The sequence below is a fragment of the Lepidochelys kempii genome, chromosome 2, assembly GCF_965140265.1.
Source record: "Lepidochelys kempii isolate rLepKem1 chromosome 2, rLepKem1.hap2, whole genome shotgun sequence".
Taxonomy (NCBI): domain Eukaryota; kingdom Metazoa; phylum Chordata; order Testudines; family Cheloniidae; genus Lepidochelys; species Lepidochelys kempii.
In genome coordinates, this window is record NC_133257.1 from 154,089,640 (window position 1) to 154,106,464 (window position 16,825).

At 44.8% G+C, this 16,825-nt stretch overlaps 1 protein-coding gene across 3 annotated transcripts in view; it reads right to left on the reverse strand.

Moving 5' to 3' along the window:
• The window catches only part of ELP2 (elongator acetyltransferase complex subunit 2), a 121,539-nt gene extending 107,634 nt beyond the window's left edge, over positions 1-13,905 (reverse strand). For all 3 annotated transcript variants that reach the window (XM_073332468.1, XM_073332469.1, XM_073332467.1), the window contains exons 1-4: positions 13,677-13,905; positions 11,115-11,193; positions 4,166-4,236; positions 792-948 (exon numbers count right to left, since the gene is read on the reverse strand). In XM_073332468.1, coding sequence (XP_073188569.1) covers positions 792-948; positions 4,166-4,236; positions 11,115-11,193; positions 13,677-13,808 — 439 coding nt within the window. In that variant the 5' untranslated portion in view covers positions 13,809-13,905. The remainder of the gene's footprint in view (positions 1-791; positions 949-4,165; positions 4,237-11,114; positions 11,194-13,676) is intronic.
• Positions 13,906-16,825: the final 2,920 nt, after the last annotated feature.

A 16,825-nucleotide genomic window follows, 5' to 3' on the forward strand; every position in this document is an offset into this window, starting at 1 on the left:
TGTCCAAGGAGATCCTGCACCTGAGGCCTTCTGGTCCATGTGGCCCCAGCTGCAGTATGGAGAAGCAGAAAGGTGCTTCTTGCTCCCCTCAGGCATTGCCTAGGTGCAAGATATCCCCCGTTGGTAAGAAGCAGTTCATGAAGAGATGACTCCTAGAATCCCTGGTTAAAAGGAGCCCAGGAATCTCTGTTTGTTTGAGTGGGGAATGGGGGGTTGCTTGTTTTGTTTCAAGTCAGGAAAATTGCTTTTACCTCATTTTTCTTTTGAGGCTTGAAAAGAATCCCCAAAGCCCTGCCACAAGCAGAGATCCTTGGTCTGCCCCCTGCATGGACTCAAAGGCAAAGAACACTGGAGAACCGCAAAAAAGGTGCAGTCCTAGCCCCTGCATGCTGCCAAAATTATTAGTGTGCCTTCATACAACAAGGAAAAGTGGATGCCAAACACTTCACACTGCAGGATATGAGAAAGGTGTTTTTTCTAACTGCCATCCTTGCAAATTCAGCCTAGACCCAGGGTGGATTCTATTTTACATCAATGCCAATAGTTCTGCAGAGCAAATAAGATCTTCAGTTACAACAGTGCAATCCCCTGGCTTTCAATGAATTTGTAGAGGTCTGACTGAATGACTGTTCTGAAGAAACAGAATCCAGCTGACACCCAGTCTTTAGCAGAGATTATTCAGAGACTTTAGTGTAATAGAGGCACTTGAACATGTATACATTCATCCATTTTTACAGCTGGTCTTTCAGCCATCCCGTCGTGTCTACAGTATTAACAGTAAGGAAAGTTACCTTCTGAACCTCGTTTGGACCAGATTCTGACAGTAGAGTCAGAAGCGGCAGAAGCTATTAGAAGATTTAACTCTGTTTTTGACTCATCTGTCTGGTAGACAGCATCCACAGCACAAACAGCTTCTGTATGGCCTTCAAGATGAATGCATTTCACAAGCTGAACATGACAGAAAGTTACATAAGATTAAACAAAGAATAAAGATAAAACATTTAACAGAAAACATGAAACTTTCAGGCATGTAGACATTTAAATTCTTGGAAATGTTTAGAAGAGCACCGTAACAGTTAAATATGAAAACTAACAACTTATATGGGCTAGCTTGCCGAGGTAAGTACATTCAGCCTTGAAAAAAATGACAGAGGTAACTTGATTACAGTATATGTTTATGTATTTCTTAAAAGGAAATTTTACAGCTTACAGATGTCATAATTAAGGCAACAATTTAGTCACAGGTATTTTTAGTAAAAGCCATGGACAGGTCACGGGCAATAAACAAAAATTCATGGGCCATGACCTGTCCATGACTTTTTCTAAAAATACCTGTGACTAAATCGGGGGGGGGTGTCACCTACACTGGCCCCTGAGAAGTCACAGTGGTCACTGAAAGTCATGGAATCTGTGACTTCTGCGACCTCTGTGACAGACACAGAGCCCTTGTCATAACGAGATCATTAGAAAAAGCTATTTAATGATAACTGCAGAACTTATCAAGGAAGTTTCTTTTCCAAAAGGCTTATAAGAATGTGGAGTACATTACTGAAGGAGACTTGGAACAATGAGTATAGCTGAGGGCATATCTACACTACCGCTTAAGTCAATCTAACTTACGTCACTCAAGGGTTCTGAAAAAGCTCCCACACACACACCCCCAAGCAACGCAAGTTTCGCACTGTCCACACTAGCACTGTGTTGGTGAGAAACACTCTCCCACCAACATAGCTTCCGCTTCTCGCTGAGGTGGAGTAATTATGCCGACTGGAGAGTGCTCTCCCGTAGGCATAGTGCATCTTCACCGGATGCACAGCATCAGTGCAGCTGCATTGATGTAGCACTGCAGTGTAGACTTGCCCTGAGTGCGTATTTAGTGTCCAACAACTTCTTAATACAGGCTTGCTGTAATTTTCTGCAATTCAAACTGTTTCCCCCCAAAAAAAATTTAAAAGCCATAAAGAATTTATGAAATTAAACACAAACATACCATGACTGATACATTTCATAATCACATGATACCCACGGACCGAAAAAAAAAAGCTTGCAATCCTGTAACTAGTTAGGCCTAGCATTTGTTATCCACCCACAGAAACACCTGGCACCTTATCTTAATCTAGCCTATTACACAGTTTCATGAAAACCAATTCAAACATATTAAAAATGCTTGATTGACAGTGGTCTGGCTAAACATAGTGTAGGTCTTTTGAAAATTGACTAAGTTCTGAATTCAATTATTACACCTTCTATAACTTAGTCCCACTGTTTTCCACCACTGTGATGCAAACAACCCCGACAACCTCCTTGACACACGTACTTTGGGACAGAAATCTCTAAATGCTAGAAGATCAGGAACACACACTGGCTTAAGGTCCATCAGTCACATTTCAGCCTCTCCTTCATGTTCGGAGCTCAACCATTTACATTTGTATTTGTGATCAGTCACGTTATTTAAGTAAGAGAAAGGTTCTATAACATCTCTGTCTTTTTGGATTATTATTATTACTTCATCCTTCTATGGTTCTCATTTCAGGTTTTGGTTAATTAGCTAAACTGAGACTTCCACCGAGAATGGAAAAGTCTGCAATCTGTCAAACTCCTTCAAAACCTTCCTTCAATTGCTTTTGTAAATTTAGTGCCTCTCTGTACTCTTGTGCAAAATACATGCTACATTTTGATCATAGCCCTCCTCATACTGGATGCAAATTTCTTTTTTCAAATCCTCTTTTTTCAACCAAGTGGGAGACTGATTCTGACTGAAATCAAATTTTTGAATTTCCATAATCCACTTCAGGACTGTGTTAGGTATAGCTTCGTATTCAACAAGGTTTAAACCCTTGCAGCCTTCAAACCATCTTTTCCACACTCCTCACAATTTGTCTATTCCTCTGGTAATAAAAGTCCCATTAAATAAATGCTGTATTCCAGCTGTGGATTCACTAGATCCAACTAGAGAAGAGTGAAGAGAGATACAGGAATGCTGTGCCAGACAAACAGAACTACACCTCTACCCCGATACAACGCGGTCCTCGGGAGCCAAAAAAAATCCTACCATGTTCAAGGTGAAACTGCGTTGTATTGAACTTGCTATTGAGGGCCAGGTAGGGCAGGCTGTGCCTCCCCAAACAGCCTGGTCCTGCCCCCGATCCAACCCCCACCTACTTCCCACTCCCTGACTGACCCCTCAGAACTCCCGACCCATCCAACCCCCCCCGCTCCCTGTCCCCTGACTGCCCCCCGGAGACCCTCTGCCCCTTATCCAACCCCCGTGCCCCGCCGCCTTAACACGCCACTCAGAGCAGCATGTCAGAGCCAGACATGCTGTTGCCATAGGCGCTGACTCTGGGACTGGAGCACCCACAGAGAAAAATTGGTGAGTGCAGAGCACCAACCGGCATTTCCCTGCCCTGCGTCCCCCGCCCCAGCTCAGCTCCACTCAGCCTCCTCCACGAGCGCACCGCCACTCCGCTTCTCCCCCCTCTCTCCCAGGCTTGCCGCAAATCAGCTGTTTGGCACAGCGAGCCTGGGAGGGAGGGGGGAGAAGCGGAGTGGCGGTGCACTGGGGGGAGGAGGCGGAGTGGAGGTGAGCTGCGGCGGGGAGTGGTTCCTCTGTGCCCTTCCCCCCTTCCTCCCCCCCCGTTACTTGCTTGCACAAGCCTGGGGAGGGAGGGGGAGGAGAGGGGAAATGCTTTACCGCGTTATATCCAAATTCGTGTTATATCGGATCATGTTACATCGGGGTAGAGGTGAATAGAAAAATAGGTCTCACACTAAGAGTGATGAGATTATGGGAAAGAAGTATACTACATGATGTTAGAGAGTGAAGCAGGGAGAGATAAAAGTCTTTGAAACAATCTAGATAAGTCTATGAATTTTTTTTTAATGAATCACTAAAAGAATTGCAGCAGAGATATTTAGGAATAGGATTAAATGTAATCATGTGACAGAGGATAACAACATTATGCTGATGCGAGATTTCAGAGAGAGACTTGGAAGAGGCATATAAGAGTTTCAGTAATCTAGGTGAGATGAAAAGGCATTATAAAGAGTTCAGAAATGCAGACAGAACTAATTTAATCTACTAAATATTTCATGGGTACTGTGCTTGAAAATAAAAATTGATGAAGTGATAGTTCAAAAAGACAATACGAATATTTCTGCTTACCTCGTTATTCTGTGTTTCCCATACAATGAGCTGTTTATCAGATCCTCCAGAAATTAATTCCGTCTCAGCAGCTAAAAAAATATTTTTTAATTATGTGAACAACTACTTTTAATGGCTAATATAAAATAAGAATTATTTCACGGAACAAACAAAGCTACTCGATGTGTATTACAGAAAATAAAATTTCCCTAACAACATAAGAGTTTCGATAGCTATGAATGCTAAGCGCTGTTCAAGACTAGGCAGACCATTGAACATATTTGTAAAGAAAAAAAATCCCACAAACGTTAATGCTTGTGAAGTTTTATATGAATACGGTCAAGGGCATGCCAATTTTAAAATTCACTCAAGTAACTTAAGTGTGTCTTAATTAAGTTTTTTTGGTTTGGAATAGAGCTGTCTATTAATCACAGTAAACTCATGCGATTAACTCAAAAAAATTAATCGTGATTAATCACAGTGTTAATCACACTGTTAATAGAATACCATTTGAAATGTATTAAATAATTTTTAATGTTTTTCTACATTTTCAAATATATTGATTTTAATTACAACACAAAATACAAAGTGTACAGTGCTCAGTTTATATTATTTTATTACAAATATTTGCACTGTAAAAATGACAAAAGAAAATAGTATTTTTCAATTCAGCTCATCCAATACCGTAAGGCAATCTCTTTACCGTGAAAGTAAAACTTACAAAGTAGATTTTTTTTTTGTTACATACCACCACTCAATAACCAAACAATGTAAAACTTTACAGCCTAGAAGTCCACTCAGTCATACTTCTTGTTCAGCCAATCGCTAAGACAAACAAGTTTGTTTACATTTACGAAGAGAACGCAGCCGGCTTCTTATTTACTGTACAGTGTCACCTGAAAGTGAGAACAGGCATTCGTATGGCACTTTTGTAGCCGGCATTGTAAGGTATTTATGTGCTAGATATGCTAAACATTCGTATGCCCCTTCATGCTTCGGCGACCATCCCAGAGGACATGCTTCCATGCTAATGACGCTCGTTAAAAAAAATAATGCTCTAATTAAATTTGTGACTGAACTTCTGGAGGAGAATAGTATGTCTCCTGCTCTGTTTTACCCACATTCTGCCATATATTTCATGTTATAGCTGTCTCCAATGATGGCCCAGCACATGTTGTTTGTTTTAAGAATACTTTCACTGCAGATTTGACAAAATGCAAAGAAGGTACCAATGTGAGATTTCTAAAGATGGCTACAGCACTCGACCCAAAGTTTAAGAATCTGAAGTGCCTTCCAAAATCTGAGAGGGACGAGGTGTGGAGCATGCTTTCAGAAGTCTTAAAAGAACAACACTTCAATGTGGAAACTACAAGAATCCGAATTACCAAAAAAGAAAATCAACCTTCTCCTGGTGGCATCTGACTCAGATAATGAAAATGAACATGAGTCAGTTTGCACTGCTTTGGATTGTTATTGAGCAGAACCCATCATCAGCATGGACGCATGTCCTTTTGGAATGCTGGCTGAAGCATGAACGGACATATGAATCTGTAACACATCTAGCATGTAAATATCTTGCAAAGCTGGCTACAACAGTGCCACATGAACACCTGTTCTCACTTTCACATGACACTGTAAACAAGAAGTGGGCAGCATTATCTCCTGAAAATATAAACAAACTTTTTGAGTGACTAACTGAACAAGACATAGGAATGAGTGAGCTTTTAGGCTCAAAAGTTTTACATTGTTTTATTTTTGAATGCAGTTATTTTTTGTACATAATTCGACATTTGTAAGTTCAGCTTTCATGATAAAAGACATTGTATTACAGTATTTGTATGACATAAATTGACAAATACTATTTCTTTTGGTTTTTATAGCACAAATATTTGTAATCAAAAATAAATATGATGTGAACACTGTACACTTTGTATTCTGTGTTGTAATTGAAATCAACGTTTGAAAATGTACAAAACATGCAAAAAAATATTTAAATAGTATTCTATTATTTTTAACAGTGTGAATAATCGTGCTATTAATCACGATTAATTTTTTTTAATCATGCAATTAAGCACAATTTTTTTTTAAATTGCTCGACAGCCCTAGTTTGGAGTCTTTTTATTTTTATTTTTTTTAGTACACCGATTTATACAAATCATAGAACTGTAGGGCTAGAAGCAACGTCAAGAAGTCATCAAGTCCAGCCCTATGCATTGTGGCAGGACCAAGTAAACCTATGCCATCCCTAACGGTATTTGTCCAACTTGTTTTTAAAAGCTTCCAATGATGGGGACTCCATGATCACCCCTGGAAGCCTATTCCATAGCTTAACTACCCTTATAGTTCGAAAGTTTTTCTTACTATCTAACCTAAATCTCCCTTGCTGCAGATTAATCCCATTACTTCTTATCTTGCCTTCAATGGACAGGGAGAGCAACTGATCACTGTTCTCTTTATAACAGCCCTTAACATATTGGAAGACAGTTGTCAGGTCACCCCTCAGTCTTCTTTTCTCAAAACTAAACATGCCCAGTTTTTTCAACCTTTCCTCATACGTCAGGTTTTTTGTTGCTCTACTCTGGACTCTTCCCAATTTCACCACATTGTTCCTAAATTGTGGTGCCTAGAACTGGACACAGTATTCAAGAGGGGACCCCACCAGTGCCAAGTAGAGCAGGACAATTACCTCCTGTGTCTTACATGCAACACTCCTATTAATCATATTCAATCATATTCAACCAGAATCATATTAGCCTGTTTTGCAGCTGCATCACATTGACGACTCATATTCAATTTGTGGTCCACTATTTCCCCCATGTCCTTTTCAGCAGTACTACCTACAAAGTTATTCCCTATTTTGTAGCATTTGATTTTTCCTGCTTAAGTGAAATACTTTGCTCTTGTATTTATTGAATTTCAGTCTTGTTGAATTCAGACCAATTCTCCAATTTGTCAAGGTCATTTTGAATTTTAAACCTATTCTCCAAAATGTTTGTAACCCAGCCAGCTTGGTGTCATCTGCAAATTTTATAAGCATACTCTCTACTCCATTATCCAAGTCATTAATGAAAATATTGACTAGCAATATTGAACCAAGGACTGACTCTGTGCAACCCCCCTAGATACGCTCTCCCAATGTTACAGCAAACCATTAATAACTACTCTTTGAGTACGGTCTTTCAATCAGCTGTGCACCCACCTTATAGTAAATTCACCTAGACCACATTTTCCCAGTTTGCTTATGAGAATGTCACATGGAACTGTGTCAAAAACAGTACTGAAAATCAAGGTATATCATGTCTACTGATCCCGCCTATCCACTTGTTCGGTAATCCTATCAAAGAAAGAAATTTAAGTTGGTTTGGCATGATTTGTTCTTTACAAAACCATGCTGACTATTTCTTATAACCTGATTATCCTCCAGGTGCTTACAAATTGATAAAAATTTGCTCCAGTATTATTCCAGGTATTGAAGTCAGACTAACAGATCTATAATTCCCTGGGTCAGTCTTGTTACCCTTTTTAAATAAAGATACCATGTTTGCCCTTCACCAGTCTTCCAGGACCTCTCCAATCCTCAGGAGTTTTCAAAGATAACTGTTAATGGCTCCGAGGATTGCTTCACTTAGTTCCTTAAGTACCCTAGGACGTATCAAGAACGGCCATATAGGGTCAGAACAACGGTCCAACTAGTTCAGCATCCTGTCCTCCAACAGTGGCCAATGCCAGGTACTTCAGATGGAATGAAAAGACAGGCAATCACTGAGTGATCCATCCTGTCATCCACTCCCAGCTTCTGGCAATCAGAGGCTAAGGACACCCTGAGCATGGGGTTGCATCCCCAACTATCTTGGCTAATAGCCATTTATGGACCTATCCTCCACGAACTTATCTAATCCTTTTAAAGAAACCATTATATTTTAGCCTTCACAACATCCCCTGGCAATGAGTTCCACAGATTGACTGTGAACTGTGGGAAGTACTTCCTTTTGTTTGTTTTAAATCTGCTGCCTATTAATTTCATTGGGTGACCCCTGGTTTTTGTGTTATGTGAAATAGTAAACAACACTTCTATATTCACTTTGTCCACAACATTCACAATTTTATAGACCTGTATCAGATATACATACCCCTTAGTTTTCTCTTTTCCAAGCTGAAAAGTCACATTCTTTTTAATCTCTCCTCATACAGAAGCTGTTCCATATCCCTAGTCATTTTGTTGACTCTCTTTTTCTAATTCTATCTGTTTTGAGATGGGGTGAGCAGAACTGTATTCAGTGTTTAAGATGTGGAAGTACCAAGGATTTATAGAGTAGCATTATATTTTCTATCTTATTATCTTTCCCTTTCCTAATGATTCCTAACATTTTTAGCTTTTTTGACGGTTGCTGCACATTGAGCAGATATTTTCAGAGAGTTATTCTTCAGTCCAAGATCTCTTTCTTGAGTAGTAACAGCTAATTTACACGCCATCATTTTGTATGTATAGTTGGGATTATGTTTTCCATTGTGCATTACGTTGCATCAATACTGAATTTCATCTGCCATTTTGTTGCCCAGTCATCCAGTTTTGTGAGATCCCTTGTGTGACTCTTTGCAGTCTGCTTTGGACTTTATCTGAATAATTTTGTATTGTCTGCAAATTTTGCCACCTCGCTATTTAAACCTTTTTACAGATCATTCATGAGTACGTTGAATGGCACTGGTCCCACTACAGATCCTTGGAGGATATCACTATTTACCTGTCTCCATTCAGAAAACTGACCATTTATTCCTAGCCTTTGTTTCCAGACTTTTAACCAGTTACTGATGCATGAGAGGACTGTCCCTTTTATTCCATGATTGCATACTTTGTTTAAAATGCCTGTCAAATGCTTTCTAAAAGTCCAAGTATGATGTATCAGTGGCCCCCAAACTGTGGGGCAATCCCCCGTAGGGAGGCGCAGAGGAATGTTCAGGGGAGCGCACGGCACGGTCCAGACAGGAGGTGGGGAAGGAGCACCACCAAACCCCGCTCCACTCCCAGCCACAGCTCCACTCTGCCCTCGTTCCCTCTCCGCCCTCTAGCACCAGCCCCTCATCCATCTCCAGTTCTACTTTCAGCCTAAGATCCTCTACTGAGCCAACTGTACAGCAATGGAGGGGGGGCACAGACAAATTCCAATACTGGTAAGGGGGGTCATGACAGGAAAAGTTTGGTCACCACTGTGCTATATCCCCTGGATCACTCTTGTCCACGTTTGTTCTCCCTCAAAAGAATTCTAATAGATTGAAGAGGCATGATTTCCCTATAAAAAGGCATGTTGACTCTTCCCCAAAAATCTTCATCTATGTGTCTGATAATTTTTTTCTTTATTACAGGTTCAACCCATTTGCCTGGTACCAAAGTTAGAGTTACTAGTCTGTAATTGCTAGGATCGCCTCCAGAGCTTTTTTTAAAAATTGGTGTCACATTAGCTATCCTCCAGTCAGCTAGTATAGAAACTGATTTAAATGATAGGTTACGTAACACAGTTAGCAGCTCTACAATTTCATATTTGAGTTCCCTCAGATCTCTTAGGTGAATATCCTCTGGTTTGGTAACTTACTCCTCTTTAATTTAGCAATTTGTTCAGAAACCTCCTCTAATGACTACGGCTGCGAGTTTGTCATGGAGGTCACGGAAGTAACGGATTCCATAACTTTCTGTGACCTCCGTGACTTCTACAGCAGTCAGTGCAGCTGGCCCTCGGGCCACCTGAGCAGTTCAGGCAGCCCTTGCGCCAGCCACAGTGGCCGCTGCTAGGGCAGTTCGGGCCACCGCCCACCCCCACTCCCCCCCAGCAGCAGACATTTGGGTCAGGGGCTCAGGGGTTGGAGCATGGCAGGGGGTGAGGGCTCTGGGAAGCACTTACCTTGGTGGGAGCGCCCCAAAAACCGCGACATCCTTCAGCTCATAGGGAGAGGTGCAGCCAGGGGGCTCGGTGCACTGCCTTCACCTTCAGGCACCGCCCCCATAGCTCCCATTGGCTGCAGTTCCCAGCCAATGGGAGCTGTGAAGCCAGCGCTCAGGGTGGGAGGCAGAGCATAGAGCTGCGTGGCCACTTCCAGAGAACACCCCCTCCCCCAGCACCAGCAGAGTCCCGGGCCACGCGCCGCTGCTCGCCTACCCCCCAAGCACACAAACAACTACTTAATTCAAATTTTTAAATTGATGAGATTGCAAGTTGACAGCATCCAGGATTCAACAGTCCTCAGATGAGCGCATGAAAAATAAGAATCCTGTTCTAGCACAGAACAAAAGTGGGTATTTGCAGACACAGCTTGCTTAGTTCTTACAGCAGAGGTGAGCAAACTATAGCCCGCGAGACCGTCCTGTCCGGCCCCTGGCCCATCCCCTGCTGTTCTCCCTCCCCTGCAGCCTCAGCTCACTGCGTCACCGGCACAACGCTCTGGGCGACGAGCTCTTGCCGGGCAGCACAGCTGCAGAGCCGCGGCCTGACCCGGTGCTCTGTGCTGCGCAGTGGCATGGCTGGCTCTAGCTGGGCAGCGCGGCTGCCTGTCCTGGTGCTCTGGGCGGCGCGGCTGTAGGGCCACCAGTGCTCCAGGCAGCACAGTAAGGGGGTAGGGAGCGGAGGGGATTGGATAGAGGGCAGGGAGTTCAAGATGGTGGTCAAGGGTGTGGATAGGGGTCGGGGCGGTCACAGAGCAGGGAACAGGGGGGTTGAATGGAGACAGGAGACCGGGGGGGTTGGATGGGGTGGCGGGGGGCAGTCAGGGGCAGGGGTTCTGGGGGCAGTTAGGGGACAGGGAGGGATGAATGGGGCCATCAGGGGGTGCGAAGCAGGAAAGGTCGGATAGGGGGCCAGGGCCGGGGCTGGGCCATGCCTTGGTGTTTGGGGAGGCACAGCCTCCCCTAACCAGCCCTCCATACGATTTCGGAAACCCGATGTGGCCCTAAGGCCAAAAAGTTTGCCCACCCCTGACTTACAGCCATCTTGGTTGTGAATCCACTGCACACAATTAACTCTACCAGTGTGACCATTCAGTGTAGCAACTACTCTTCTTTTCTGAGAAAAGAAAGAAAATGTTTAGTTGCCCAACTGTTTTTGAGGAAATTTATGTTTTATAAAAATGAGGACAGGTGAGCCACACTGCCAAAGCTTTAAGAAGGGTCATTTATCTAACAACTTCCTGATGTCCTGGAGAGCTTGCTCAAGAAGGAACAAGTTACAGAAAAAAAGATCAAACACCTTCTTGATGTTAGCGTTTTAATGGGAGGCGGGTCCTTCAACCACTCAGGGCAGCCATGCGGCTGGCAGCCCAGAAGCAAAGCAGAGAACAGGAAGCTGAAGGGAGATGCACAATGATGCCCAGCCAGAGGGAGGCTGAGCAAAGAAAAACTGCTCTCTGTCTTAATTTGCTGCTTATGGTGTACTACACGACCTGAGCATACTCAATAACATCTGCTGAAGCCACAGCCCTTCACCCTGCCTTTACTTGGCATCAGATTCTGCAGACTGCTTTTTACAGGGGGTTAAAAAGAGGCAAAGGGGGCAAACAGAAGGAGGGGGGTGAGCAGGAGACGGAAACTGACTGGCCAGGGGTGTTCAAGCAGATCGAGGCAGGGACAGGATATGGGCTGAAGGACAAAACCAGGGATGGGGGATAGGAGCTGTGGTTAAGCCCAGAGGTGAAGTGCTGCCAGAGGGTAGCAGGGGGCAAAACCCTAGCACAGGCAGGGGTAGAGAGGGTAACAGTTACCCCAGTGGACTGAGACACCAGTGTTTGCAAAAATAGGGTGCGGGGGCAAAGGGGCTTTTTAATTTGGTCAGAGGGGCTTTTTCATTTCCCCTCTCACAAGACAGCAGATCTCAGCATGGGCTTCCCGCTGGATTCTTAAAGGCACAGGCATCCCAATGCCTAGTCACCGCAGCTCCTCTCTGTCTGATGTGACTTACTGAGGTGCTGCAGGAGATTTGATTCAGTGAAATATTTTACATATATCCCTTCACAAACAAAGAATCCCTTATGACTTTATAAAAGTGCACAAAGTATCTTAGGTTTCAGAGTAGCAACCAAGTTAGTCTGTATCCGCAAAAGAAAAGGAGGACTTGTGGCACCTTAGAGACGAACAAATTTATTTAAGCATAAGCTTCCGTGAGCTACAGCTCACCCACGAAAGCTTATACTCAAATAAATGTGTTCGTCTCTAAGGTGCCACAAGTACTCCTTTTCTTTTTTAAGGAATCTTAGCAGTTCACAAACTTGTCTTATTTGCTGCTGGGATTCCCTGAATTACTCTTAGCACTTCATCATTTGTTATTGTGCAGATGTGTCACTGTGCTATTTAATTTATATGTTAATAACAAATACTCATTGAAAGTATGTATAAGTAGTTATAGTTATAGTTTTAGCACAGACATCTGTGTTTCTAGTATTGCATTTGCTATGTTGTGTTTGCACAGTAAATGCAGCTGCAAAATAAATGACGTTTAAATGCCCTCAGTCAATTAAGAAGTAATTGATACACACATACCCCAGGCAGGGTTCTTTGGAAGCTGAAGACTTTATGCTTCCATCCCACACCACTGTCAAGTTTCAGCAAATTAGGACAAATTAGCAAATAAGAACAACTTTACATATCAGTAACTGATACTGATTACAATTTACTTCTGCTGTTACAGTATCAGAGTAGGTCAGATAGCAGTTTAATATCAGTAATGGCTACTGGTAGCAAATTTAAGACAGAGAGCAGTTTTCACACTACACCCGCTGCCCTCGGGGGCAGTCGCTGAGGGCAGCCCAAGGACGTCCTGCCCCTGGGGGCCAGGCCCATCTGCACGGCCAGAGAGCTGGCCTGGTTATAACATGGGTTTCCATGCAGGGTAAGTGCTGCGCGAGCCCATGGACTCGGTTCCCCGCTACGCACACAGCTGAGGAGGCTCGCGGCCAGCGCCCGCAGCAGAAGGGCCGCCGGGAGCTGATAGCCAAGTCGCTGTGGGGCGGGGCTGCAATGGGGAGGCCCAGCACGGCGCGTGCCCACCGGTGGGGGCTGAGCAGCCGGGTGCCTAGCCCGGCCAGGCTGCGAGGCGGCAGCTGAGGCACGGGCAGTGGAACTCCCGAGGCCAGCGGGCCCAGCAGCAGCGCTACCTGGGGGACAGACGAGGCAGCTGTCCCGCCCCCAGGAGGGCCTGAGCCCTGAGCGGGGGGGCGGGGCCTCAACCAGAAGAGGGCGGGGCCATTAAACCCCTGGCCCTTTAACTCCAGAGTTACAGGCCCCGGGGCTGCAGCGGCTGGGAGCCCCGGGCCTTTTAAACCACCGCGGGAACTACAGCTGTGGAGGCAGCCGGGAGCCCCAGCACTCGAGCGGCGATTTAAAGTGCCCGGCCCTTTAAATTACCCACGGGTCCACGGGGGGCTCCCGACCACCGCCGCTACCCCGGGGCTCCAGCAGCGGGGCTCCGGCCCCTACCGGGCACCCCAGGCCCTTTAAATCGCCAGCCTACGGAAGCCGGTCCGGTCTACCTTCACCTCTGCCCGCCCCCCTCACCTCGGGGTCGTAGAGCGCCACAGAGCGGCAGGTGCCGAAGGCCAGGAGCCCGCCCCGCCCCCACGACACGGCCCCGCCGCCAGCCCGATTCGCGCAACAGGCAACGTGACCGATTCCCAGCGGCGCCGCCATTTCCCTCGCGCGCCGCCGCCTTTGACCTCACGCAGCGTCCGTCGTGCGACGCCGCGCGAGGCGGGTACGGCGTCCGGGAGGCACCGCCGGCGGGGCCACCGCGAGAGGGCGGGGCTGTGACCGGGAGCCAGGCTCTGAGGTCCCTCAGCCTCACTCTCACCCACGAGTCACAGGCCCCTCCCTCGCCGTACGCAGTTGCGTAAGGCACCACGTGGTGCCCTGCCCCGCCTCTTCCCCGTGGCCCCAGACCCTGCTCTGCCCTTAACTCCGCCCGGACCCCAGGAGAGCAGCCGCGCACCCGGACCTGGCAGCCCGGGCAGAAGCCTGGGCTCTCGGGCAGCCGCCGCCGCCGCCGAGTCCGTTGACGCCAAGCACGTGCTCAGCGTGGCGATCGTACCCCGGGTCGGCGGCCGCTTCCGGGCGGTGACGAAACGGCGTCGCTCGCTCCGCCCCCGCTTCTCCGCCTCCGAGACCCGCCGCTGGTGCTCGCTGGGCCGCTGGCCTCCCCCGGCTTGCGGGCGTCGCGGCTGCGGGACCGGGTGGCCTGGGGGAGACGCCGCTCGGAGCCCGCCCCGCGCGTGGGGAAGGTGTCTGTTCGAGTCGTGTTCAATACCCCGCCTCACTTGGTCGCCCTGGTCTGTCCTGGACACGTGGCAGTGGATGTGTCGCCCTAATTTTCTTACATATGTATTAAGATTTTCAAAAGGAACCAAGTCCCAGGAACATTAAATCAGAGTTGTCTCATCGTGGACCTGTCGGTGGAATAGAAAAATTTTTATGGATTAAAAATGGAGTGACAGATCTGCTTCGGGGTCCCAAAGATGTTGATCACACAGTGTTTTGTACACCTTGTAAATGTGTACTTTTAACTACACACACACACAAAAATGTTAAAAGCTGTTCACGTTGCATAGTCAAGTACTCAGAAGTTAGAAAATGTCAGAATTAATCATAGACTATCAGGGTTGGAAGGGACCTCAGGAGGTCATCTAGTCCAACCCCCTGCAGGGCCAATCCCCAATTTTTGCCCCAGATCCCTAAATGGCCCTCTCAAGGATTAAACTCACAACCCTGGGTTTAGCAGGCCAATGCTCAAACCACTGAGCTATCTGTTGCTGCTGCAGTCTTAGTTCTGCCCTTTTGTGCATATGCATTGTGATACAATCTTTAATTAAATTGCCACATTTTTATCCTTGGGACCTCTGCCTCATTCAGTGCACAGGATAAAAGGTACTTGGTGAATGAGGGAGCTATTCAGTATTTTTATTTATCATCATTCAGTGTGTTGCTTCTATGCCTAATGTGCTGTACACAAACCAAACCCAGCCCAGAATCATTCATTTTCTTTTCTAGGGTACCCATCACCATAGTGCCTCACAAAAATAAATGAATGTCTTCACAAGACCCATGTGAAGGGTGAGTGGTATTACTATGCCCATTTTATAGATAGGGAACTGAAGAACAGAGCAATTAAGGCCAAAATTCACCTATGTCCATTAATTTTGAGTGCCTCACTACCTAGGTCCCCAACTTGAAAAATCTAGGATGCCATTTTTCAGAGTTGCTGAGCACCCACAGCTCCTGTTGACATCAAATACAGTTGTAAGTCCTCAATGCTTCTGAAGATTAGATTCTAGAAGTAGGAAACCTGTTGGTTTCAATAGGATCCTCAAAACAAGACAAAACTCCTATTGATTTTAGTAGAGTCACAATTTCGGTCTAGGAGTCCCAAGTGTGGTACTCAGAAAATAAGGAACATAATTATGAACATTTTGGTGTCAGTGACTTACAGACTCCTTATCTAAAGCTGGGTAACACAGCCAAGAATAGAACTCAGTTCTCTTGGGTCACAATCATGTTAACCACAAGAACATCTTTTCCCTTTCTTCCAGGTTTGGGATATGGCCCTGTGGTCATTTCCATGATTGGGGAAATTCCACATCTCTAGCACAATAATAATCTCTTGCAGAAACTTCTACCCTCTGAACCCACCCCTGTAGGATTTACCACAGAAGGGGATGATCCAGGGTGAGGAATTATTCCCTGTGAGAATGTTTATAGACTGTATCTACATGATCTTTGATGGGAAAACACTGTTTTCTTTTACCAGCCACATTTACTTACCCTACATTTTTAAAAAATGTAACTTGCCACAATAATTTCACTCTACAGTATATTCCACAAACACAATGAAATCATTTTGTAAGATAAGAAAGCAGACATCAAACACAAGTTTTTACACTACATCTAAAATACTTAGATTAAACATTTTAAATTGAAAGTTGAATAGTGCTTGTGAAAGGTGCTGGATTTAATTTAATAAATATTAATCGCATCTCTGTTCGATATTTATTGAAAGGACTAAATTGTAAATATTTTACAAATGGCTTTCACTGCCAAATGCATAGATGTGCCTCACATAATAGAGAATGTATTTCTGAATAATTTTACCAAACAGAAATTGCTGTGTCAAAATTTAAATGTCCAAACAATGAATGTAATTTGCTTGCTGAAAGACACACTAGAAAATCTCCTCGAATCCTTTTGTTAAACAGGGAAGTCTCATGCAATCATGACCTAGAAAATTGCTGGAAAAAGTAGAAGGGGATGAAACAGCTTGTCACATAATCAAACTGATTAGAGTTTCTGCTTCAAAAACATAATGCAGAAACAGATGTGGTAGCAGTCATGCATTCCAGAGCACATAAAAGTGTGGAAAGAGGTATTTTTCCATTGCAAAAAGACAACACTCAGAAGTGCAATCTCAAACAGTTAACATGATATTCTGTTTACAAATCCCATATTAGCAGAGGTTATTGTGTGGATTGTGGATAATACTGCAATACGCTAATATCTTATTAAAACAAAAAAGGCATTATGTATTGTTTGCTTGACATTCACACCCATCTGTGGTTATTTTCAAATAATATTGCTTTGTATGAAGAGCAGTAGCAGAGCCTTTATGCTTATATATTATTTTAACTATATGTACAGATGCCAAGAGTTTTTACATGAAT